Source organism: Serinus canaria, chromosome 2 (genome assembly GCF_022539315.1).
Source record: "Serinus canaria isolate serCan28SL12 chromosome 2, serCan2020, whole genome shotgun sequence".
In the NCBI taxonomy this organism is placed as follows: Eukaryota; Metazoa; Chordata; class Aves; order Passeriformes; family Fringillidae; genus Serinus; species Serinus canaria.
The window spans coordinates 99,975,161-100,001,860 of record NC_066315.1 but is presented as its reverse complement, the minus strand read 5'-3'; the positions used below and the strand labels follow the sequence as shown (position 1 = coordinate 100,001,860).

Below are 26,700 nucleotides of genomic sequence, written 5' to 3'. Positions count from 1 at the left end.
GTGATTAAATGCAGGCCTGGAGTATCAAAAAAGTCTCTAAAGTGATTACAATATAACCACTGTCAAGAACCGTGTGGGTCTGCTCACACAGCCACGATCAAATCCAACATTTCCATCACTGCTGCTCTGCTGACCCAGCTTTTCCACTGATGTGTATCTTGCAAAATAACATATGCTCAAAGTGGGAATAAGGTAAGTGATCAGAAAGCTAGCTTTAATGTTTGTTTCAACAGCTTAACCCTGAATGGTCATGCACTGTACGGCAGCTAAGTAGATTGAAAATATTTCTCGAATGGCTTTCAGCTGCCCTGAAACAGAGAAAAAAAAAGAAATGGAAAGGTTTGCAAAAGAGTTAGATGGCAAAATCCTTGCTGGACTGCTTGCTTATTTCTTTTGCCACTGGTCGCAGCATGCTGTAGAGTCAACTGCTATGAGAGCATGGCCACTGTGGCTAACATTACAGAAAGTCCAGGCTGGACATGAGCCCCACATTCTTTTTGCAGTATGGTGGCCCCTAATGTCACTGAAGATTAGCCCAGGCTGCACCATGGCAGAAAGAGGTGAAAAGTACACATTTAATAAATCTTTTTTCCAACAACAGTGTACATGGGTTTCATAATAATGTTAATGAACTTTTTTCGATAATCCTGATCATTGTGATGCTTAAAGAGGCTGACCTGGAACAGAGGCTAGGCAGAGTTAAAGGAATAAAGTAGGCATTTTTTAAAAGGCCTTCAAAGGGTACACCTTGAGCAGCACAAGAGCCCGGCCGTGGCTCTGCCCAAGACAGACCCAAGATGGACCCAAGATGGATGCAAAGTGGATGACCAGTCACTAATTTAGACACTTTTATACATTTTGGTCCATTTACATATTGGGGTCAATTATCCAATTACAGCTTCAGGTTATGAAGTCCTGTCCTCCCAGACTGCTCTCCTCAATTCACTGTTGTTTATACTTCTTGAGCCTAAAGCTGCAGTGGTGTCCTTGGTTCTCAGGCTGGAAAAGGATTGTTTTGTCCAACTACCCTGTGAAGAGAACTTGCTAACACTTTATATGAAGTTCAGAGTCACACACTAAGTCAGTACAGAATCTAAAATAAATGAAAGCTAAAATTTAAGGCATCACTTCTGCAAGTGATTTTTCTCTTTACACGGATCTGGATTCTTAATTAATTGAAAATCAAAAATTATTTTTGCATCACTTCTGAAGTCCTTCAGATTCAATCACTCACCATGTGTACAAATTAAAAAGTGGCAGCCTTCAAGTACCAGCACTTGTTAATTGCACCAGGCTCTCCTTCCTCACATTGCACTCCCATGGAGCCATGCTGGGTATTCCTTTGCATATCCCGCTCCCTAGACCGAGGGCAGACCCCTGCGGGAGCCCTGCCCCTGGTGCAGCTCACGTTTCTTTCCAAGCCAAGTGCTTCTGATCTTTCAAAATAAATCATTTAGTGTGTTGTTGTGAGAGATGTAACGTACAGCTCAGGCTAGCAACAGAGAGCCTGAACAGTGATACCTAACCACGGGGTGGGGAAAAATTCTGCACATGAATAGTTTATTCAGCAAAACCAGTTGCAAATGTATGCTGTCCCCACTTCCCCATGAAAAGGAAAACAAATTGACCTCGGTGTGATAATTAAAAAGGAAACAAAAGATCGCTTGAATGTAGAGAAATGTATATTCTCCTGTAAAGCAGAATAATAAACTGCTTCATTCAACCCCAAGTAATTTGCTCCCCACTTTTTCACAGCAAAAGCTAAAACAAAAATCAGTTATTCCCACTTGTTATCTCTGGCAATACAAAAAAGAATGGCAAATGCTGCCATCATTCCACAAACATTTCTCACTTTATTTGCGCATTCACACATGGTCATATTTTGCATTTGATAACAGTCTATACATTGTGCTCCTTCCCCCAAAAGAGGCTTTTAAACTATGAAGTTAAACAGAAGAACAGGAAACCTATTCAGATCTCCTACAACAACAGCTTTTTTTTTTTTGTTAATCCCTGCAAGAATCTCATGGTGTTCAATGAATTGGTCATAGCCTTTGATCTACAGCTGGTAAAGCATAATTTATTCACTTAAATGAAATAATTTACCTACAGGGCAGCTTTAGTTGTAATAGATACCAGTGACTGAAGCTTATAACTCAGCCAGAAACATATTCTGCAGTATAATTACAGTAAATGGCAGCTTTGGTTTTTCCTTCTTTCTTACAGGATGCAGAAGAAAAGAGCATGGACACACACACACACATGCATACACATACACACAGAGACACACATACACAATGGATTAGGGCTCTGAAATGGTTTTTTACTTTCCCTTGACCAAAGAAATCAAATTGCACACAATTTTTTTAGAGAAGGGACTATTACAGTTAGGGTTGCAAGAGTTCCTCTGTAACAAAAATAACTTTTGTAGGACAATAGGAACTTCATTGACTTTTCTTTCTGTCAATATGTGAAACTGTTATCACATCAACAGACTCCTAATACAGCAGTTTCCTCATCAGACAGTGTGTTCCCCTGCTGATTTCAGCTGAATACTTTAAACTTACTACTTTACAAAGGGTTCATCTATTTTCTGTGCATATACAGAATTTTCCTAGGACTGTGTGACTCTGGTCTATTCCTATATTTCTCTGCTGCTCAAGAAACTGTGCAAAATTTCCTACTTTATCTGCATTGAGAATGGAGATAGCTGTGGACACAAATGTTAGAACCGTTGTCTTCATGTACATTTACTGGTAGTAAAACAAATGTCATCATAATGAAACATTACATTCTTGTTTGCAGCTGTAGAAATCAACATTTCTGTTTTCTTAAAATAAAATTTTCACTTTTTTGCCTTTCTAGAGTAACTGTTAATCACAAATTAAAATCATTTAACTCCCACTGAATGTACAAAGCTTTGGTAAACAGTGAAGTGTTAATACTGCCAAACCTGGCCTGATTTCTTTTCTTCACAATGGCAGACAAGCCAACTTCCTCTTTATTTCAGATTTACAGAATAAAACCAGAAAGGTAGCAGACATATTAGAATTAGAACAGCAACGTTTTCAATTTTAAAAAAATTAAAATATCCAGTAACACACATATGAGACACCATGCTAACTGTATGATATAGTCCACATATAAAATGAATACCAACAGTCTTCAACTTTAAATATTTACTATTTTGTTACAAAAAAACAAAAATGGGAAAGAACAACCAGTCTTTCTTAAAAAGAACTCAAATTACTTCAGCATCAGCAATGTATCACAATGTTAAGCTTATGTTAGACAATAAATAAGATAATGCTTCCAGATTAAAGAACTGTAAAAAGCTTGATTTTATATTGGATACTGAGTAAACAAAGTATTTTAAATGCTATTTTCTATTGCAGTTTAAAAAAGTTATCAAAAATCTTATTCATGCATACTACATCTTTCCACACATGCACACATATTTCCTCTTTTCCCCTAAGGGGTTTTCTATAGCATCTCTTTACTTCCTAATTAATTTAATAAAATAAAAAAGGTAATACTGGTAGGTAACTAGCAGTTAGCAAGTGATAAACTAAGGAAGAGATGCATAGATGCTAATAATTTCCATTCATCTGTTTGGTGACTGTGAAACACCTGATATTTCTAATTGAATCTAATATTTCGGGGTAATTAATGCCCTCTGTAAATGTTTACAGCTGAATTCCCATGGGCTTAATCTGCAACTGTAATCATTTAGTTTGGAGGTAAAACAGACCCAAGAATCACAAGCATGGACCCCTGGAAACATGGACTGGCAGTATTTCACAGGTGCTACGCAGTACCATGAATGATCCATTTGTTTATCACTAGTATCCTCTCTGAACCAAAAATAGTGGAAACTTTGAGGGTACTAACAGATGGCCTTAGAGATGTGCCTGCTGATCCTTGCTGTTGGAAGAGGGTGATGGGAATGGCTGCAGCTAGAAGCTAGTTAAAGAGGCTCCTTATCCTCTCTCAGTTTGAAATAAGGATGAAATGTCTGATCTGATATATTCTCTCCTGGGAAACTCCCACTTTACTTATCTGAATCCAAGGATTGAAGACCCTTTCTGAGCCACAGCCAGCACTTCAGTGAATATAGGATGCTCACAGTTTATATTCATGGTGCCATACTTATCCCTACTAGCTCAAAAGACAAGTTTTCTATGTTGGTTCACATGGCAACCTTGCCACCATATTCAGGTCAAACCTGTGCCATGGATAAAGTTTACAATCTGCTGAGCACTGGTAGGTCTACCCTTAGTCCTCTCCTTGCTCATCAACAAATAGAAAATAAATTACATCACAAAAACAAAATACAAACTTTGAAATATTAACATCCACAGCGCTGTGTATGCTCACTCTCTCTCCTGCACTGCCTTAATATGATGGTCCTTTCAGTTCATGCAGAGCATGGCATGTGTTTTACCCAAAATACCTGAAGCTGCATTTTCAGAGAATATTGGTCGTGCAAAGTAAATGCGTGGGAGGAAGAGGGAAGCAAAAATGCATAGAAAACTACTTATAAAAATATTTAGCATGCACTGACCTACCCAACACACAAGTTCAAAGGGCTCCTGAAGTATTTGCAAAATCTAAATCACTGCTTACAAACTATGTCTGCACAGATTCAAAACCCAAAAGTACACTTTGCTTTTTCAGGAAAGATACCTTGCAATGAAGAACACACTCTGTATTGCAGAAGTGCTTAACCACGTATTAACCAAACATTTGCTTTCCAAACACCGCTATGCAGAGAGAGCGAGCAGCTATGTGAAACTAAATGTACATTGCCAAGATTTTGGTGCCTTGTTGCTTGCATAAAACATTCAACATTAAGAAATTATGGATATGTGCAACAAGTTAAACAATGGTTCGTGGCAATTTGTCTCTTTCTAAAGCACCTATTGTTTCTTTTTGTTCATTGATCTTCTAATAAAGGGCAAACTCCAGCTTGCCCAGGGCAGCACACAGAAGATTTAAACTTCAGCAGGGATTTTCAGCTATCACGCAAAGCACTCAGCTGCACTACTGCCAGACTCGTGACAGCACAACACTCAGTTCACTTTGCCCATGTCCCACAGCTCCAAATGTGGAGCAGGACTCAGGCTGCACAGCCAAGAGGAAGGGAACAAAATCCCCTCCACACCCATGGCGCTCTGCTTGCCAGCCCCATAGCACAGCGGGGGAAATGACAAGTCCATCCGCTACACAAATTATTTCAGGTCAAAATGGGAATGTGATCCTAGATGGAGGCAGAGCCAAAGTGAGCAGAAGAGACCTGAGGACACTTCATCTATAAGTGAATTTTGGTCTTAACTCTTCAAAGAAACTCCCTGTTTCCACTTTGAACACTTCTCATACAGACTTCTTACTTAGGCACTCATTGTGTACAGATTTAGCTTAAGCACTGATTCAGTATTCATTGATCTCTGCGAAACATTCATAGTTAAATTTGTCCATAATGCTCGTAAATATTTGGTAACAGGCAGCAAAGTGTTTGCATAAAGGCATACAGACATCCATATGTTCCACAATAGTACTGAGTAAAAGAAAGTGCTGACAATCTGAAGCAGGCTGACATTCTGTGATTATTTCAAAACATATTTTCTCCCTCTCTCCGCAGTTTTCATACTCTAGTTGGAGCATGAACAGATCATCACTTCAAACTACTTTTCATTTCATTCTGTTGCCAGCATATAACATACTCACAGAAAGTAAAAGACACATCTAGATTTTCCAGTCAGCTGCAGATGAGGAGGGAATAATATTTCCCTCAATTACAGCAATGAACATTGTAAATTACTGTCATTTTACAAAGCCAAATTATCTCCAATACAGAGAAAAAGCACACGACTACCAGTGGTTCAATCTGGAATGCCCACTGCACTTTAGTGTTTGCATAGGAGACCCTTCTGTCCCACAAGAACCATTCTTAATTTAAAACCATCCAAGCGACTGTTTGCTGGGATGGGACCATTCACCCTCAGTTCTTCCATATGAAACAGCTCCCAGTCTACCCTGCCTGCTCTGGACATGCCCATCTTTCTCTTCACAGCATCAAGCATGACAGGACAGAAAGCAACATCTAAATTTTCTCATCATCACCTGCCTGAAAATCCCAGTGGTTTAGAAGCAAGAGCACATGGACATTGCTGGAAGCAGGCTCCAGCCATCAGAGGCATGTGTACAGCGTCTCTCCTCACTCCTCTGCTGACTTCCATTAAAACTGGCCAAATGAAACATCCTGATTCATCCCACTGGTGCACTTTGCTCATTTCTACAGCGTCAATCAAAAAAGAAACGGAGTAGAAATCAATGACAAACTAAATCTCCCAATGTCATTAGATGTTGCTTCTAATTTTTCTGTAAATAGAGCCTATAACATAATCTCTGAGCGGCAAACACCCCACATCCATGTGGGAGGGGAGAGGACTAGTCCCCTGCACTGCTTGATGCCATCTGCTCAATGGCTGGATGGGTGGCCACCAAAGACCTTCCTCAGGTGCAGGAGGCAACTGTGGTAGTGTTTTGCCAGTGTGGGAGGGTCTTACCTTGTCTTAGCATTGGACAAACCAAGACTTCTCAAATCCAACCTGGGCAAAAAGGAGTTGAAGTGAAGGGCTCCAGGCTGGCTTGGTGCCAGGTGTGAGCACACTGCAGCAGGCTGGTCAGACCTGGCACTCAGTATGCTCCTGCTCCACCAGCCACAGACTCCCTTCTGTTTCATGTGCCAGTCGCTATTTGGCGATCTCACATGATTTACTGATGAACAAAACCCAACAAAAAGAAAATAAAACACAAAGCCAAACTGTTAAGCATGCATCCTAGAGAGTTTTTTGGGTACTGATTGCAATGCTGATTGCTCTCCAGATTAAAACAAAGACTGGCTCACACTGTGCTGTTTGTGGGTTTACCACTGCGCTGCTCCCAGCTACCACTGTACTGCAGGAGGGGCTTTGCCAAGAAAAACACTGACAACAGTCTCACAACTCAAGTGCTCAAACAGCACAGGCCATAAAATATCTTCTATCAGATGTTCCTTTTCTTTGAATCCCTAGGTTGAATGGCATGAGAAAAGTTAGCTGAAATTAATTTAGCTGAAAAGAAAATAAGCACAAGGGGTGGTAGGAAACAAGCAACCTGAAAACTGAACATAAACAGTTGGATAAATAGGATTCATCTTGAATGGAGACAACTTCTAAGAGGGCCTTATGCCAGTGCTGAGGCAGCCCAGACCATCAGATCAACATGACACAATGACAGGTTTCAGAGGCACAAGGATTCTACATGGAAATTGCCCAAGCACGGAGAAATGATCTCCTCACTTGCCTCACTAGCAATGAGGACAAATCTGGGGTATCAAATTTAACAGTAATGATAAAACCTCAGACAATGACTGCTCTGTAATCATTTCCTTCCTTCTATTCCATGATACTTCTTTACTTGTCAGCATCTCTTAGTCTGCAGTGACATGAGGTTACTCTTCTTTTTGCAAACTATCTAGACTACTGTAACATGCTGTAGGAAACAGCAGAGTAATAATCACACATTTTTCAGCTTTTGCTTTAAACATGGTAGAAATTAAAATTTTTCTTGTTAAGTTATTAAAAATAATCCTGTTCTGCTTCAGGCTTCATTTCCCTCTAATCTCAATGGGTTGCTGACTGCACATATGCTGCAGTTGTTAACAGAAAGTAAATTTACTATTTGATTTTAATCCCTTACACTCATGATCTCTTATTTGTCTCCATAGTTTTATCTAAGGCTCACCTGTGCACCTTATTAAGCCCTTTGGTTTGTTTAACCACTAGTGTCTCATAAAAAATATTACAAGCTGCCATCATGTGATTTGGGAATTCTCCAGTCATAAATGTGCAGCCAATATAACACCCCTGTGGCAGAGGCTGGCAGAGAAGTATCAGCATGAAAACAGGCATACTGTGCACTGCTAACATTTTTTAGATTGATTGACCTCCTTCCACAGTTCTCTCTTGAAAATCTATGTCTCCAAGTAAAATAGAAAAGAATAGAACAGAACAGCTCAGTTGGAGGGGCTTATAGCAATCTTCTCGTCCAGCTTCCAGACCACTTTTGGGCTGACCAAAAGTTAAAGCATCTTAATAAATGAATTGACCTGATGCCTCTGACTGGCTGACAAGGCCAAAGTCCTCAGACACTCCTCACAGGACATGCCTTCCAGTCCTTCCACCAGCTTTGTAGCCCTCTTCCCAAAAAGGACTTTAGCATCCTTCTCAAAATATGGGGCCCACAACTGCACATAGTGCTCAAGGTGAGGCTGCACTGACACTGCGTACAGGGGGAAATACTGAGTGCACCACAGTCTCTTACTTTTCTTCTGAAACCACTAATTTTAATTATTGCCCTTTTCTGACATAGGCTACAATGAGCTCTGCCTTTAAATAATCCATTTACCTCTTTGGTTTCAGACCTCTGGCTGATCACACTAACAAGAAGAATCACCCTCCTTCTGCTCAAATAAATGGAAAGGGCCATCAATATTCCAAAAACATGCACAAAACTGAAGCTGCTAAGTTAGAGCCTGCACCATTCCCAATGACTGAGGAATGGGAATGGCATAAAAAGCCTCCCTGACTCGTTCTGTTGAAACTGTACTTCTGCATATGACCAACATTACAAGAGGAAGTCTTAGAGCAGAGATGGGACTGAGGCAGCATCTGCGGTAGAAGGCCTGGTCTACATGCATGAGTTTGCAGAGGAATGTAGCAGCACTTGTGTTATTTCTGATTCAGCAATTGCTCTCCAGAGGTCCTCTCCAAGCACCTTCACCTGAAATTCAGCCTTGAACAAAGCTGATACAACACATAAAGAAAGTCACAATGATATTGTGATTGACAAAGTTGTATCTTGACTTGCATGGATTCCTACAGCAGTTTCCAAAAAAAACCCCAAGGCATAACAGAAATAACAAAATAAGATTGACTAAGAGGATGCTTTGGAGACTTCATTAAAATTAATAGAGCTTTTTATCTTTCAAAGTTTTATCATCTCTCAGACAGTAAAGGAAAGGATAAAAGTTCTTTGCTCACTCATTTTGTTATGGAAAGAGAGAGCCAGATGATCAGCCGATACCAATTATAAATTATTGGTCAAGATTACCGAAGGAAATGAAATATGGGGTCCGACTGATCCAATTTCTAGCAGCACTGAACTGGAGCAGATGTGAGCATCAAGCCCTGCAACACTTTCCTCCCACATGTCTTTTTCTCCTCTGAATGGCAGCCCATGAAGGGAAAACTTGGCTTCTCAGTAAGTTCCCATAATTCATCTAGGTTCCACAATAACAGCATATATTCTTTTGTGTTCTGACAGTGTGCAGAGACCACAAAAGTCCCCAGTGAACTCAGGGTATTCACCTCCATTCCACTTTTCTCATCATATGCATATGGTAATGAATACTTACTAGCTGCTTGGAAGAGTCAGTACAGAACATTTACTCATGTCAAAAAAATGGGAAAAACCCTATCCTATGGAGCTGTCTTCCAGGGCTAGATTAGTTTTTCAACACAAATGTCATGTTCTGAAAGAAAAAAACCTCACTAAAGGAACCTCTATTTTTTTCTGATTAACTATTCACCACTTTACACAACTATTTCACATTAGCTCACCATTTGCCAGAACATCTAATACTAATCTTCCCATGTAATACAAGGTCTGCTAGAATTTTCTGTTCACTCAGCTACTTTCTCTGGACATGTAGAAAAGCCATTCATATACTTGATTCTATTTCTCTAAGTCTTCTGGTCACTCTGAACATCTCCAGAGCTCTCAAAAAGAGGAGCATATGGCCATCCTTTAAATACATTTTAGGACTTGTGCACAGTGGGGCTGCTGTGACTAGTGTATCACAATAAGTGCCATTTAATGCACAGCTAAGAGGTATTTTACTTTAAAAAAAACAGATTTTTACTGTGAAAACTTTGTTAGCCAAAAGAAAATCATAAAATGAATGTGCAAAACCACTGTGACAGAACCCACAAATGTATTCTTTCACCATTTAATTACATCAGGCTTTATCATTATATCTTTGTATGACTTTTTATCCTCTTTTTTTTTTTGCATTTTCATCTTTTATCCTCTTCTCTGACGAGTTTTTAATTTAAAAGTTACAGCTGATTTGATTGCTCATTCACAACTGCATCTGCTGCAGTGATTAATCTTTGGTTGTGGAATCACTTGCCAATGTCATCACATAGCAGTGGGATGCAGTCGGATGGCAAACACACACATACACTAAAGCTACAGGGAGACTGTAAATAAATAAAAAGTAACCAAAGTAATTTTTTACATGCTGAATCAAAAAGAAAGAAATGTTATGACACTGCAGTGACAGTAGGAGGGAAGGGAAGGAGTTATGCCAGATGCAGAAGATGACAGATATGCTGTTGTGTGCAGAGCAATGTGGAACAAATATAGAATCTGCACTGCTATTCCTGCCCTGGCAGCTTGGCTGTCTGCATTGTACAGGATCAGATCTCTGTCAGTCTCTTGATCCACTCTCACAGTGCAGAAATCAGGCTGGCATGCTGGAGAAAAGGTTGCTTAAAGCCATTCACCTTCTAGACTGAGATGGAGTTACACTATGAGTGTTGCAGAAGAGTTCTTCAAAGCTCAAATATCACTTTGATAGCTCCAAAAGTGGGGAGGCATAATTTTCCTAAATGTTCACCTTCTGTAACCATGTGACCGTGACAGTCACCAACATTTCCTTACCAAGATACAAACATGCATTTATAACCCTTACAGCTATGAAGAGAAGATGAGAAATGTGAAGCAACTTCACTCTTAAATGTTGGAAGTCAGGAAAAAAAATAACAATTTTAAATCATTGTACTTTGAACCTATTCATGATTATTCTTAGCATCCAATCTTTACTTGTTTTTTCCTTCAAGTTAGAAAACTGCAGAAAAGCCATAAAAATACTTCAGGGAATGTGTCTTTATATCTGCAAAAGAAGAAACTAAAGTCGCAAGGAAAAAGAACAAATATTTTTTGTTTCTTACTAAACAACATTACATACTGAAATATACATATCTTTGGTATCTTCAGTAGAGTGTATCTAGTACCAAACACCTTCTTACAGGCAGTGTAAATTTTTAATCTTTGTTTTGGTCCAAACTGTCCTAGCAGAGAGCAATTTTATGACTGGAAGGATGGGACAAACCCATATTAATCCCTCTTTTGTCCTGGCCTATCAAATTATTCCTTTTCCCAAAAGCTATCCCCAGGGTTAGAAGGAAAGTGGTTTTAAAAAAGTATTTGGATTGGCTTCTAAACACACCTTTGCACTACTGTTAGAGAAACACTATGGTGTATGCTAGGAAACTTCAGTCATGCTGATAAATAAATGAGCTTCAAGTTTCAGGTTTGTTTGATGGACCTTTCCTAGTTCATTTAAAAAAAAAAAAAGAAAAAAGAAAAAGAGAAAAAGGAAAAAGGTGAGGAACCTCCTTATTCATAAAGCATGTTGCAATTAGTAACACTGCTGCGCTTCTCATCTACACACAGCAGAATTTTGAATTTATCACAGGCACATCACACAATTAAGAGATTCATTTGCCTCCAGGATGTTTGCACACCAGCTCTCTCTGTGGATGCACAGGAGACTGAACAGGAAGCAGGACTGTCCTGCTACCCACAAGTGAGTGGCTTCTTGAACTTCAGCCTGTAAGGGGAGAGGATAAAAACCCAGTCATCACACAAGTGTGCTTTACCTGTATAAAAATATGATTTTCCTCTGGACTCCCCGGTGTGATGTGTACCTTGGATTTTTAATACTTGGATTCTCTCTAAGTTAGAGAGTTTGGAATTCTCTAAATTGTACAGAATTGACTATATTCCCTAAAAACTAGTTTTATATATATATATATATATATATATATATATATACCACTAACGATGAATTTTTGCCTTGGTCCCATAATGCTTACTCTTGTGAGACATATCTTTGAAATCTACTGAGTTGCTTATATAATTATGGACTGTGTGTTCAGACATTTAGAAAATTCACATTGCTGCTTTCTACATTGTTTAAAAAGAAGATGTCAAAGTAGTTGCAATCAACCCAGAGAAACTCCTTTCTTGGCATATTACAGTGATGTACACCAAACAATAGCCAAGAATACTATAATTATTTTAGGTAGAGATTATTTATATTACCATTAAGACAGCCACTTAAACATAAAGATGGGGGGTTAAAACCCAAAGAAATCTCTTAAATCTGCTCAAAAGAAATGAAGTTACTTTAGTGAATGTTTACATGTTTTGTGATAGTTTTATCACTTTTCTTATTAAGGACAGCTTTGAGAAAATCCCACAAGTAAGGAAGCAATTACTGGTCTAAGTGTTTTTAGCCATGTGGTGACCATCTAAAAAGCTTCTATTAAAAAGTCTCCCTTGGTGAATTATCTTTTACAGTCTCACAGGTATGCTACACAAAGGCTACAAAACCAACACTAGCAATATATTAAAAAATATTCTGTGACGTGGTTGCTAGGAAGAAATGTGTTTATTATGCAAAAGCTAGGGTAGAATATTGCAAAACCTACAAAAATGACATCTGTCAAAAATCAGCTTTTCGAGAGGAGAGGGAGAGGGAGAGGAGAGATTTGAATTGGAAGGAAGCTACAATGACCATCCCGCCTTACTGCTCAACCACCAAAATTTAAAGCATGTTATTAAGACATTGTCCAAATGACTGGAAGGATGACAGTCACTGCAAACATGGGGCATCAACTCCTCTCTAGGAAGCCTGTTCCAGAGTTTGACCACCCTCTTGGTAAAGAAGTGCTTCCTAATGTCCAGTCCAAAATTCCCTTGATGGATGCAGCTTTGAACTATTCCCAGAATTTCTTCATGGGCTACTACAGCATGCCTGATACACAGTACTGTTTGCAGCAAGGAATGAGAGGAAGCACACTGAAATGACTACACACAACAACACTGGAACGAAGATCAACATTGGAATAAAATCCAAAGTAAGTTAGACTGGTTTAAAACAAGGTTTAAATTGTTTCTATTTCACTATTTAATATAGACTGAAAGATTTCAGTTGACACAGTGTTGGTGAAAAAAAAGCTACTTCAATTTTCTTCATATCTTCTTAATTTTTTTCTTTGCAAATATAATTCAATTTTTATTTTGGCTTTCTCTTTAACTCAGACTTTTATTTCAAAGTCTTGTTTTTTGTCAGAACAGCAAAGAAAACTCAATTTAAGATAGAACCTCAGGCATGCAGAATATATCAAACAAAACTGAAAACACATTTCTTCTCCATTTCCCACACTATAAACAAGACAAATACTTCAGCACACACATGCACAAATCCCACAGTCCTGGCCACCACGAAGTAACAAAAAGAGAGAAGATTTCAGAATTAAATTAGAGCAACTTCAGTCCCCCTGTCTTCCCAGGACTCAGCACCCTCTGTTGCCCTTTGCCTGGACACAAGTGCACGCCTGTGGGAAGCCCCATCATCTGCTGTTCATCGCACCCCCAGAAAAGAAGTGCAGTGTTATGGCTGGAAGAACAAGAGTAAGCCTTTCTGATGTAGTCCTCTGCCTCCAGATCCCTGCCTATTTTTACTTAGGTTTGGCAGTTTGTGGCTGAGGCTGAGGTAGCCAGTACCACGTTTGGCCTAGATGAGAAAGGTGTGGAGGGCTCAGAGCTGGCGCAGCACCTCTTGTTGCGCCTTCTGCATCACAAGTGTTTTGGAGCTGCAGCCTTTGGGGATCTCTGAACCTCAACCCTAAAAACCTTAAAAGCAGTTTAGGATTGAGGATGAGGCCCCCAGAGACATGTTTTACCAGGCAGAGAAATTATCAAATAGAGATACCACCCAGAAGACAACACTTGTGTTACAGCCTCCCAAGGGAATGTGTGGAACTGGCTCTGTCTCTTGACTCTTTATGTTCCATTTATCTGTCATATTATTCAAATAGCACATGTAACCATAGAATACTCAAAACTTCAGAATAAATTCTCATTCATTAACTCCTACAAAAGTGTGATGGCCATCATATATTAAAAATGGAAAGTATAAACAAGCCATCAATTACTATAATTTCTCCCATTTGAAGTACATCAAGGATGGTATGGTGTGAAAGAGAACCTTGCTGAAGTAAGTGCCTGGCTGAAAAATTAAGCACTTGCTTAAGTGCTTTGAGGGACAGGAGACCAAAACAACTTTACAGAATAATACAGCTATTTTTTTCCAAAATGGTGGAAGATGTGCCTGGCAGGGGTTTCCCAAGTCCCTTTGACTGTACCACTGTACCCATTTTTCCTTGTCTTCTCAAATTATTCAACATTTGTGAAATGCATTCGAACTGCACTGTTTCCTTTAAAATAACCTCTCAAGGATCAGACCATACAGCTTCATGCAGCCCCTGGCTGAGGCAACGCTCCCAAAATGATGTCAGTGGGAGCCTTGCCAAGAAAGGACTATAGGATTCAGCTGTATGTGAAGAAAGGCTTGAAATAATGGAGCATGGTATCAGGATAAGACTTTATATTTCAAGTATATATTTATTCTTTACACTAAACCACCAAAGAGAGTGGGGAGAAGAGGGGGATGTCACTTTGGAAAACCATATGGTACTTTGATTTTCAAGCCAGAACTGTGCATACTGAATGTTTATAGAATCTAGTGATATTCTCTCCTTTCTGTTTATTCCTGTCACCCAGAGAAACTCTGGCCAAGCACCAATCAAATATCCAAGCAAGCAGGGGGAAGGAGAGACAACAGCTCACCAGTAGGCTCATAATTAGCAACCTAAACATGGAAGGAGGTGCTTGGGAAGTGCCTCTGATGCATCTGGATTCCAGAGCTCACCGCATGTCACAAGTGGTTTCGGAAATTGAGTTCTCAGTCTCTGCAAAGGGTAGTGAAGACATACACAGTATTTCTGGCTAGACTGAGCAGGGGCTCAGTGGAGCAGCTGCAAATGCAGACATCTGTCTGCTCTCAGAGATCAGTGCAGGAACAAAAATGCATCTCTCAGCGACGACAGCTAACCTGCTCCTGGAATCACCCAGGTAAGCTGTGTCTCCCTACCTGGGGCAAAGAGGGCTTCTGCTTCAAATAAAAACAATGCAGATTGTCGTCCTTATTACCCTATGCTTAGGAGAGCAGCTGGAGGAGTTACTGAGGTACATAGAAGATCTGAAATCTATCTTAATAGGAGACAATCTTCATATCCAAGCTCTAGCCTTGATATAGAAATCTTCAGGTCTTTTCCTTTTTCCTTGGGAGTCTTACCTGCTTACCCCTTCCCTTCAGTGTGAGAGCAAGCAATCTCCAACTACCCTTTCATTTTTCAGAAACAGTAAAAGGATTACAAAAAGCATAACAAGCTCACAATTCAATACACAGTGTTTTATGAACAGGAGCAGCTTTCACTGATCATCACCCATAGCATTACTTTAGAGAGAGTCTGGGATGCTGCTGGTGCACTTCCTACACAGATGTTGCTGCAGTACTAAGTGTGATGCAGAGAGGTTTTATTAGCATTACACAGGGTAGAAGTCACCTAATTTTGCATGCATATATATATATATATATATATATATATATGTATATATGTGCAAAATTAGTTGACTTCTTTACATATATATATATATATATATATTATATATATATGGTGTGTGTGTGTGTGTGTGTAACTTCTAATTAATAGTTAGTTTTTGCATACCGTGAAAATAACAACAATTTCAGAATCAGATTAAAGCTATCAACCAAACAAAACTTGTATCTTTGATATGGACAACTCTTTCATTTTTATAAAGATAATTTCCTTTTACTGTGAAATCGGTGCTCAAATGTTCCTTTCTCTATCCTTGAAACAACTATTTACTATGAAAAACATACTTGTTGAAGGTTGCCAAAAGCGTAATAACCACACATCTGTTATTCTTCAAATATATATTTTCTAAAACATTTGATATTTACTTCAGATGTAATAACAGCTATTAAATCTTTCTTAAGTCTGCTTTGTGGAACCATAATGTAAAGCACTACACACATAGGAGAAGCACCATGGGAACAAATGCAAAAAGGGAATAGAAATGTTGCTAGTAGCTGAGTAACTTACTAGTCACATTACAAACTACAACCCAGAGATACATAGTTACAGGAGCACTGGAAGTCTGAAAAGCCTACAGGACGATGAGTTTTAAGAGGTCCAACATCATTGATTTAAAGTTTTAAAATTGTTAGATAATTTATAGGTCAACAAATATGTAAAAATGGAAGACATTTCTGCAATCACTACTGAATCTACTAGACAAGGACATAAACTTCATCATCTGGTAGCTCAAATTAGAGAAATTTAGGTGTTTAAAGAAGCCTTCTTTTGGTTTTAATTTTTCACAGTGTGGTAGCATTTCCTCAGGGCTGGTGGTGGCTGTTTGCAGGCTCTGCACTGCAAGCCTCACCCCAGCCATGAGCTGGAAAGACACTACTGACTGCATTACAGGAGAAGACCAGCTCTCTGACTGAACTGATCTTCTTTCTTTTTGAATTTTAACAGGCTTTGTGCATTAAGCTCTCTTTAATTGCCAGAGTAGCCAGGAAACAAGCACAGTCATGGTTAATTGTTCATAACTATTCCACTTGAGAATTCAAGTGAGCCTCCCAGCAACAGGACACAAGGAAATGGCCTCAAGCTGTGCCAGGGGAAATTCAAGTTGGACATCAGGAAGAATTTCTTCACATAAAGGGTGGTTAAGCATTGGAACAGCTGCCCAGGGAAGCAGTGGAGTCACCATCCCTGGAAGTGTTCAACAAAGAACTGGGTGTGGCACTTAATGCTATGGCTTAGTTGATAAGGTGGTGTTTGCTTAGAGAATGTGGACTCTATGATCTAGGAGGTCTTTTCCAACCTCATTGATTCCATAATCCTAAGATTTTCACTGGGCCTGAATATGACTGAAAAAAATCTTAAGATATTGAGATGAACAAAGCTTTCTAAACCAAGTTTTTAGTCATGTTTGGAACAAAGTACAAGACAGCTGACTGCTTTCCAGACATTTTTATGCATATGTGGGTGCCATGGAAATATGCAACCATAATGAACAATAATACCCACATTAACAGCTGCAACAACGTCATCCTATTTATCCATAAGTCTACTTGCTTTGGCTTACTAAAGATTTTTTAAAAAATCATTAAGGTGACAGCTTGCATCACATGAAAGTATCACACATGCTCAGCCTTTTAAAGCGTGTTTCTTATAGAACAGCACAATGCAATACAATATTTTTCCTAAATCTCAAAATTGCTCCTTAATGTTCTTCCTGCAGTCAGGAACTGCAGTCTAGATCATGCTGGACAAAGGTAATGACTAACACAGTATGTTACAATTAGCTTATTTGGAATGTCTCAAAAGACAATCAATAACATGAGGACCTTCATTTATATCTATCAAACTCACATATACTCCTTTTAATTGTAAAGCTCTTAACTCCAGTCATTTCCTGGATATAAAGCTATCTTACTCGAGCTCCAGCATTTTTAATTTCCCTTGCATTGAAAAGCAGCATCCTCAGCTCACAAGTAATGCTTACATAAAAGCCTCCCAGCCAGATCTCTTGGTGCCACATTGTTTTTCAGGATATGAAGACAACAGAAAGGCAAACACTCTACTACTGCAGAATAAACACCATGTAGACACAAAGCAGTGATGACATCACCTGTAAATTATATGGGATTAATTTTCTGCAATGTAAACTGACTGTCTATGTCTCCTGTTCCTCAATGCACTCTAAAACCGTTTGTTGAGAACAATTAATATCTTCCGGTTTTAAAGCAAAGATAATTCCTCCTCAGGGCATTACTTCATGTTTCACCTTTTGTGTATCTACAAATCTTGCTTCCTCCCTCCTGAATGAGAATGTCCTTGCTCAAACAACACATTTAAATGCTATTGATATTTCAAAGCTACCTCAGGTGTGCCTAAGTCAAAAGCTTGCAGAGAATAAGATTTTAAATAGCCAGACATGCTTCTGCTGCTTTTTCCCTAGAGTTTAAATACAAAACACAACAACAGCTGTACTGGATCAGAGCTAACATAGATATAGCCCACTAACCTGTCTCTTTTTGCGGCCAGAAATGGATTCCTACTGAAGAGAATAAGATTAGGGAAAGGATGTAGTGATACATCCCCAGAATAAGCTCTCCATTTTAAGAGATCTGCAGACCTGAGATTTCTACTTCTGTGACTGCAAGTTAAGTGTGATTCCAGCATCCAGGTACTACACATGGGAATGTGTTTGTTTTGGAAACTATTCTTTAAGATACAAAAAGTACTGATCTTAAGCAGTGACATATGATATTAAGAAAATATTGCTATAAAGGAGTTAACACTAAACTTCACATATATGTTTCTCATTAATCTTTTACTCAACCAATTTGAGAAGTTGTGGATGCCCCACACCTTGTGTTATAGGCCAGACTGGATGGGGCTCTAAACAACCCATGGCAAGGGGGTAGAAACTGGATGACCTTTAAGATACCTTCCAACCCAAGCCATTCTATGATTCTATGATATATTCTTGTCATAAAAAATATTGTTTTAAAAATACAGGTAGAATAATGGATATTATTAGTTTTAAAATCCAAACTCTTAACTGTTATATCTGTATGAAAGACTTTATCTTACTTTTTTTTCTCCTTGCCAATTCTCTGAAAAAGCTGAAAAGAGAACACATTTGATTCTATGACTATGGCAAGCAAAGTACATTCAAATCTTCACTTCATCTGTGCTAACTAATGTGCTGCTTCAAATAAAGTAACCCCAGAGTGACAATGAATCTCTCAAGTGCCGTTCAAAAGTCTTTCTGCTTTTCAAACTAGAGTGGCAATAATGACATCTGCATATAAATTCTTTCTACATATTTGCCTCCTCTCAGGAAGGATTCTCAGCTGTAATTTAGTCTATCAATAATTCTCCATCCTTTGTGTAGTATATACCTTGCATATAAGCAGCTAGCATGGATTCTTCTTCGTGTTTTGAAACATCTCAGAAGCTGGAAACTGCCACCACAGAACTTCTAATGAACTCAGCTAAAAAGATGCTGACCATATCCATTCTCTCTTTCAAAACACAGACACAGAGTATCAATTAATTCTAGAACTCCTCAAAACGTTGGGTTTTTTTTTTTTTTTTTTTGTTTTTAATGAAGAGAAGCAGCACCAACAGATGCACCAACAGGTGCTAAATCACAATTTGGGTGATGAAAGGTTTATTGTAGTGTCCTGTGGTATCACACTGAATGAAAGGCTCATCAGGAACCAAAGTGGACGTAACTTGGGGGGGAAAAAACCCAGCCTGGTAAAAAAACCAACTTCTGAGGACATCAAACTTAGCAACTGAGTGTTTTAATTTTCAACAATACCCAGAATTTCAGTGGAGAGGAGATTCTTCTGCTTATCATTTGTAGAAGAATAAAGATGACATTGAGCATCTGAATCCTTTTTTACTTTACATCATTCTTTATTGGACTTGGCCTTGTTTAATTTACAAGACAGATGTGTTTCTGGTATGACAACCTTGTGGCTAAGTTTGTCTGCAAGTTCTTGCATTTGAGGAATGCTGCATATTGAATTTGCCTCTGGTGCTAAATAGGTCTCTGCCAGCTTTGCTCCTTTTTCCTCTTTCAACTTCATTTACTTATGTCAACCCATATGTCGGAGATTAGAAGTTTCATGGAAAAAAATTATGAGTGAGAGCAGTATTTTCATTCATAAGTAAGATTTGTGGCTAAAAGGTGTTCCTTTTTTAATACCAGCATGCTGTATAGTCACCAGCAAACAACATGATGAGCCAAGTTCATATAATGAATAAATTGCTTCAGATTGACTTGGGAAAGAGAAGAGGACACAAACAAAAAAGGTGAACACATATGTGCATGACACTGCATGACTTCCACTCTAAATTTGAGGTCATTGATACATTCAGTCAACTAAAATAAATAACTGTGCAAATTTGCCTGTGCAGTTTTTCTTCCTTACCTTTTTGCACTAGTAAGGAAATAAATTTATGGCTTACCTTTCAAAACCAATCTGCCGTAATGTTTTCTCCCATGTCGAACCTGCACAAAGAGAAGAAAAAACAAACACCCTCAGTAAAGAACCTTTTTTGTATGAACATTCTTTTCCTTTCCTTGTGCAGCTGGGATCTGTGTATTAAAGAGATTTTTCCACCCCTAGAGAAGTACCTGTAAATAACACGTGTTTTCTCCAGAGTGGAGAACTGTTGACAGAGGCTACCACCAGGTGACACAACAGTGAGAGGGGGATCAGTCTGTACAACTTTACACTGCAGAGCAGCTACAGTTCACTGCAATTCCAAGGGTGGTCTCCTCTGCTAGAGCAATGTGATCTGATCTGGAAGTGCTGAGCTGGCATCTCACATCATGCACTCTTCACATTTCAGCTTTTCACTTTACTGTACTGTTCGCCTGATTCTTGCTGAAAGCTTTACAGCTCCTTCTGAAATCCAGCCCTTTTATTTTTAAGCAAAAGCATGAACGTGTATTCCTTCTTTATTGTTTAACCCCTCATACAAACAGCTGCAAAGGACTCTTTCTCAAAATGATCATGGACTCAGCCCCACAAACTACTCAAATGTGCAGACTCATCCAAAGAGTTGCTCTGATGCACTTAATACAAATTTTGCCTAAATTTTCTCTAAAATGACCCCCAGACATACTTCAAGCACTAGGCATTTAGTTTTCAGCTCTTGGTAGTTTTTTAGTTTTTTTGCCAGTCTCTTTTTTTTTTTTCTTCCCAACTGTTATGAGGTCATTATAAACACAGGCTACTAAGAGCACAAATATCTCAAGTTATGCAGGTCTGCTTGGCAAATGTGTAGGAGTACATGAAGCTGCATCATGGTTTGCACTCTGTCCTTTTGTGCTGCTGTGGGAAATGCAACAGGACTGCATGCCATGTAAGCAACTACAGCTCTTTTTGAATGATTCATCTCAATCATTCCCTGAATTCTCAAAATCAGACAAGTGACAAAAATTCCTGTTGCTCATGCATTCCATCACCTAAAGGGAAATATAAATTAGGAACAAAAAGATTCCCTGTGAGTGACATTAAGCAGCACTTTTAATTGCCCCCATTCTGTGCAAAGCAGGCAGAGATTTCAGGCCCATATCCAGCAAAACACAAGGAAGTTAAATTGTGTTCTGGAATAACTGAGCAATGTTGATTGTTTGATGAGTAGCGAGATCTTTTACTGTGGTATTTACTATTTGCCTGAGGTGGGGCAAAACTTCTGCCTGCACAACTACATAAGACAATACACTCATCACACTGAGTTAATACCTTATGAAAAAAAGTCATCTAAAGACACCTCTAAAGCAGGGCAAGAAATACTCTCACACATTTATTTCGAATAAATGTGAAAAATGAAAATAATGTCGAGCACAAAGAACCATAAATGACTGAGACAAATAAAGACCCGCTCCATTAATGTATCCCCCAAACCCATTATCTTCTGCACTTCTCGGGAGTGTTACTCATTTCACGCAGCACCTATGAATCAAGCCATTGTTCAAAAGATGACTGTGCCACTCCACAGGTGGCAGGGCAGACACAAGCAATTCTCCATATATTTTATGCAATCCTGCTGGCTTTGGAAGAGTAGCCAACTCTGAAGATTTGAAGTGTGTTGATGAAACCTCAACAGCACTTCCTAAAGCAAAGACCAGTATGACATCTTTAGTCTGAGTTTCTGTGCTTTCCACTGTTATGTATATGTACATAAATGTATGTATTGATATATGAATGAATTTTTATCCCATGATTTGCTACACCTCATTAGTAATATATAGATAGAGTCCTACTGGAGAGAGAGGGTGGGGAGAGAGAGAGAGAAAGGAAAAAAGCTTTAGAGGAAAGGGAATTGTGTCTCCATTGGTTTGAAATAATCTTTGGGCTGCAGCTGGCCACCAGAATACTCTTTGAAATGCATCTGACTCCTCTGAAGCAAAGCCTGCCAAGAGCACAACTAACATTTCATATTAAAAAAACAAATCTTTTTTATGGAGTCTTATTTTAAAATGTTTATGATCTAAACATTGGGTTTTAAGACTTGCCAATTCCATTCACAATAGTATCAACTTCTACACCACACTAAGAGCCAAAAGTAAATACCCTGAGGTAACAGAAGCACTAAAAAGAATAGCGCTATTAAAAGTCTAGAAAACCCACTATTTGATTTAAACCTTACCCGTTGCTTCCAAAACATAAAACAGGGTTTAAGTCACATAATTCTCATTTAAATAAAAAAAGGAGTAATCAAGAATTAAAGACTTGATCCTGCTTCCAAGGAAATCAATAGGAATTTGGCTATTCAATTCAGTCTTTCTCTCTGCTGGGACTGGGGAAAATATTCACCCCTTGACTTTCAGAACCAATCAACTACTACACTTGAGTTACTAAGTTAAGGTGGCTTCCCTTTGCTTTCTTTTTTTCTTAACACCACAAAAAAAAATACTATAACTGTTTATAAGAATACCTTAATCTGGTAGTCATGTAATTAAGTTTTTTTTCAAATATTTTCTCCAGAGTGCCTGACCATCCTCATTTATTCCAAAAATTCTGTTTCACATTAACAGCTCTAGCTTCAATATTCTTCAGAGAGATGAAGCACAATGCACTCCCACAATTTCTGCTTACATTTAATAGGAGTAATAGTAACATGCACACCATGTTCACATATGCACTCAGTGAATCCTAGCTTACAAATGAGAGCATAAGAATATGAGATTTAATATGATAAAATCCAGAACATCTTCCTAAAATCAAAAGTTGCCTTCTTTGACAGGCAGGTTTTCATTTACAAGGCAGTTGCCATATTTAGTTTGGCTTGGTTACAACTCTGCTTACTATGAATTTACTAAGGAGAGGACTCACTCACCACTGCTAGGCTGTTCACCTTTACAAAACATGCAGGTGCCTTGCTGCTGAAGTGCATCGATGGGCATAGGGAAGACACACAATGGCATATTCACGGGATCACAGAATCATGGAATACCAGGTCAGAAAGGACATCAAGGATCGTCTGATCCAACCTTGGACGAAAGCACAGGCTAGGCAAGATGTCCCAGCACCCTGTCTAGCTGGGTGTTAAAAGCAACCAGTATTGGGGAAGAATACTGGGTAAGTGATTTTTATCCTTTTATGGAGGTTGCACACTACTCACCTTGAGCCATATCATGCCCTATCTGCCCCTGCTGCAGAGATCTGTAGCTGTTGAGGAAGAAATCTGGGATGCATTGTAATTGAAACTCCTGCCTCCTTTGCCATTCCCATGCATGAGTGTCCCTGTGAATCCTGTGGGCCCCATGACTATGTGCAGTGATTACCAACAGCTCGCTGCTTTCTCATTCCTCCAGAGTTAGTGGCTGCTTTAAGAACTACATGCCTGTGCCTGACTCTGCTCTTGAGGCTTTCTAACAGTAAGAACAATAATTCTTGCATTTTTTTCTCACTGTGATCTGACATAAGAAACAGAGAGGAAAAATGGGGCTTAACTGAACCAAAAGACAATGTTTGACATTTTTCAGTAAACATGAAGTGAGCCTGTCAAAATTCAAGTATACAATCAGAATTATATTAAGATCTCTAAAGACTGGAATAGGAAAAAAATATCTGTTAATTCCATCAATCCAAAGTTAAAAAGGTTTTTTCTGAGTCTGTCCATGGGGTGTCACAGAGAGCCACCCAGACTCTCTGAAGGAACGAGCAAGGTACCAGACATACCCCATCACACTTAGCTCATGAGTAACATGCAGGTGTGATATACATAAACCTGTTATGATACTTCAGAAACAGGCAGATATTTTTTTGCAGTAGTAACTTCAGTGATCTTTATCCTAACATTTTGAAGGAAAAGAATTTCAGAAGAACAGCTGAATTTGTAATGATTAAAATATTCCTATCAATTTCAAAGCTTTGATCTTAAGCCTGTGACACTTACTAGTATTCTCCAAACCATGCAGGAAGAAAAAAAAAAAAAAAAAAAAAAGGAAAAAACCCTTTCAGGTATTCAAGAGATACAAAAGTACTCGAGGGTCTGCAGTCTATTTTCAATGGCTTGGGAAACATTGCTCTGCTGTGTATTCTCCTTTATCACCTCAGTACTTACTAACAAGTAACTAACAAGTGTTACCATTGGTAATGAGCTGAAATGTTGACACCTGATAAAAACTTCCATGTTCAGAACATACTTGTTTCAGCTGCTTCACATATTATTAACAGCCTTTACAGCTGCTTGCTCCTAGTAGCAAGCTTCTATCTTCTTCCAAACACAAATTAAAACAATTATGTTATTTTAAGAAATCCTACTCTTTTTTTGCTGTTTAATAAATATAAGGTTTTATGAAACCAAACAGTAGTTTTGACTAGAGAAATGTAGGTGGCATAGGGAAGGACTTTTTCTTACTTGCTGCACAGTACCATAGAGGTACTGATAATATTTACTCACTCTTGGCTATCCAATAGTTAGTTACATGCAATGTGACTTACAGAAATAATAATTTTTCTCATGTGAAGGACATCAGACAATGCTACCTTGGCATTTAGCATCCATCTGTCTATTTTGAGAAATAGACAGATGGATGCTCTTGCACTTCCTCTTCCCTTGATTCAAAGTACTTAGCCTACACCCTGCACTCATCACTTTGTAATTTTATCTCCAGTCTATCATCTGGGATATTGACAACACTTTATTTTAGCATCAGATCTCCTAGTATGGCATGTTACTACTCTGCTGTGTTCATGCTGATGTTTTAATTCAGAACTGGAGAGTATTTCTTGGGCAAATTTTTTACCATGCTTTGGTTTGCACAACAGAGCAATCTTTGAGTGCACAAATTGGATTCCTTTCACGTGAAACACAGCCCAAGGACCCAACTGCTGTGCTTCAGCCACCAGCTCTTTTTCTGTCTGCATGACCAGAGCAGAGCTAATCCACACTCAAAACATATCAAAACATGGCAGACAAGGGCTCTGCACCAAATGCTTCACTCCTATCATGCTGTGCTGCTTGCTGAGACAGATGCAGCTCACTCCACCACTCCCTGGGCCTGTCCAGGGGTGTTCCCAGAAAAGCTTCCCAGTTCCAGTCACCCTGAGGGATGAAGGGGCAGGTCAGGGTGCTCACCCTTTAAGATTGTTTTCTGGGCTGTATCCCATCCACTGCAGTGAGCAGAAGCCTTTCTACTGCTCTGATGTACAAACAGAGCTCAGCACTGTCACACTCCCTATAAAACCCCAGGGAACCAAATGTGTAAGGCAAGACAGCAGATTATTTAATTTTTAAAGCAGCTCCTCAAGGAGAAGAAGTAAGGGAAAATCTGGGCTGCTACAGTTTGCTGTGCATGCTGAAGAGACTAAAACCACCAGTAAAATAGAAGCTTAGGGCCAGTGGTCCAGGTTCTGTCTAGATGAAGAAAGTGATTGCTGACTACATACCAGCAAAGAGTCATATCAAGAAGCAAGATCAGATGTTGCAAGTCTTTACTTGCCTTCCACTCATACCAGCTTTCAACAGATTTTTTTTACTGAATAAAGAGCACAAATTTGATCCAGTCACAATAATGTCATGGGAAAGATTTACTGTGTATTTTCTCCTCTGAGGAAAATAATAAATTACTACCATGAGATACAAAAATTGCTTTCCAATAAAAAGAAATCTTGACTCATTCCATGTTAACCGGAAAAATAATCATCATCAAAAATGCTAATTCTCCTCTGAGGAGATGTTATGAGTGGGAACTTTTACTAATAAAATGAGCAGAGGAGGAATATAGAGCAAAGTGCAGCAGTACTGACACTACATTTGTGTGTGTGCACACATAAGCACATTGCTTTAAGGTGAACATTAAGAAGACAATGGCTATGGTAAAGTGATTAGCAGCTGTATGTGAACAGTCACCTCTTCCAGCCTGTGGCTTCCCTGGGAGCTCTGGGGCTCCAGATATGTGTCAGAAGAGCTCTCACAGAGAAGTGGAGACCCTAAAAACAGCTGCTTCACAGGCCTAATCCATATTCTTTCCTTTTCTCAGTATCTTGATTAGCACTTAGAACTGGGGGACTGGAGAAGCATTGCTTTTTTAAAATTAACCATGTAACTTAAGATAGACACCACTATGTGAAACACCCCTTAGTGTAGCTGGGATATAATTGATCCAGCATCCTGCTGGAGGCAGGGCCAGATCCCAGCTCACTTTGCTTGATGGTAAAACCTGTGTCTTATGCAAAGTCTGTAGAAATAACTGGAAAGCCTTGCATTGAGTTAATGGGCTTTGATAGTTTGCTGAAATGAACATCAATGAGGAACAATTAAAAAAAAAAATCAGTCTCCATACATGAAGGTGACCTGACAATTAAACAGCAAGACAGGTGAGGAAAAAAATAATGACTTGAAGAAATAAAATGTGGGAAAGTACTTTCTTCATTTTTTTCTCCCATGAAAGATTTGTTTGAAATGATACACAGGTAACAAAACAAATTTACTTGGCTGAATTGCTTCACATATTTTTTTCAACCAGTTTTTACACAAGGATGACAGGTTCCCTAATTTTTATAAAAGTCATGACTTCTTTTATCTGCTTAGATATATCAGA

The 26,700-nt window shown here is 38.9% G+C and overlaps 1 protein-coding gene across 2 annotated transcripts in view; it reads right to left on the bottom strand.

The window, feature by feature from the left end:
- Positions 1 to 26,700, bottom strand: part of PIEZO2 (piezo type mechanosensitive ion channel component 2) — a 288,278-nt gene that overhangs the window by 131,597 nt on the left and 129,981 nt on the right. For both annotated transcript variants that reach the window (XM_018908712.3, XM_030232978.2), the window contains exon 4: positions 20,106 to 20,148. In XM_018908712.3, the coding sequence (XP_018764257.1) occupies positions 20,106 to 20,148 (43 nt within the window). The remainder of the gene's footprint in view (positions 1 to 20,105; positions 20,149 to 26,700) is intronic.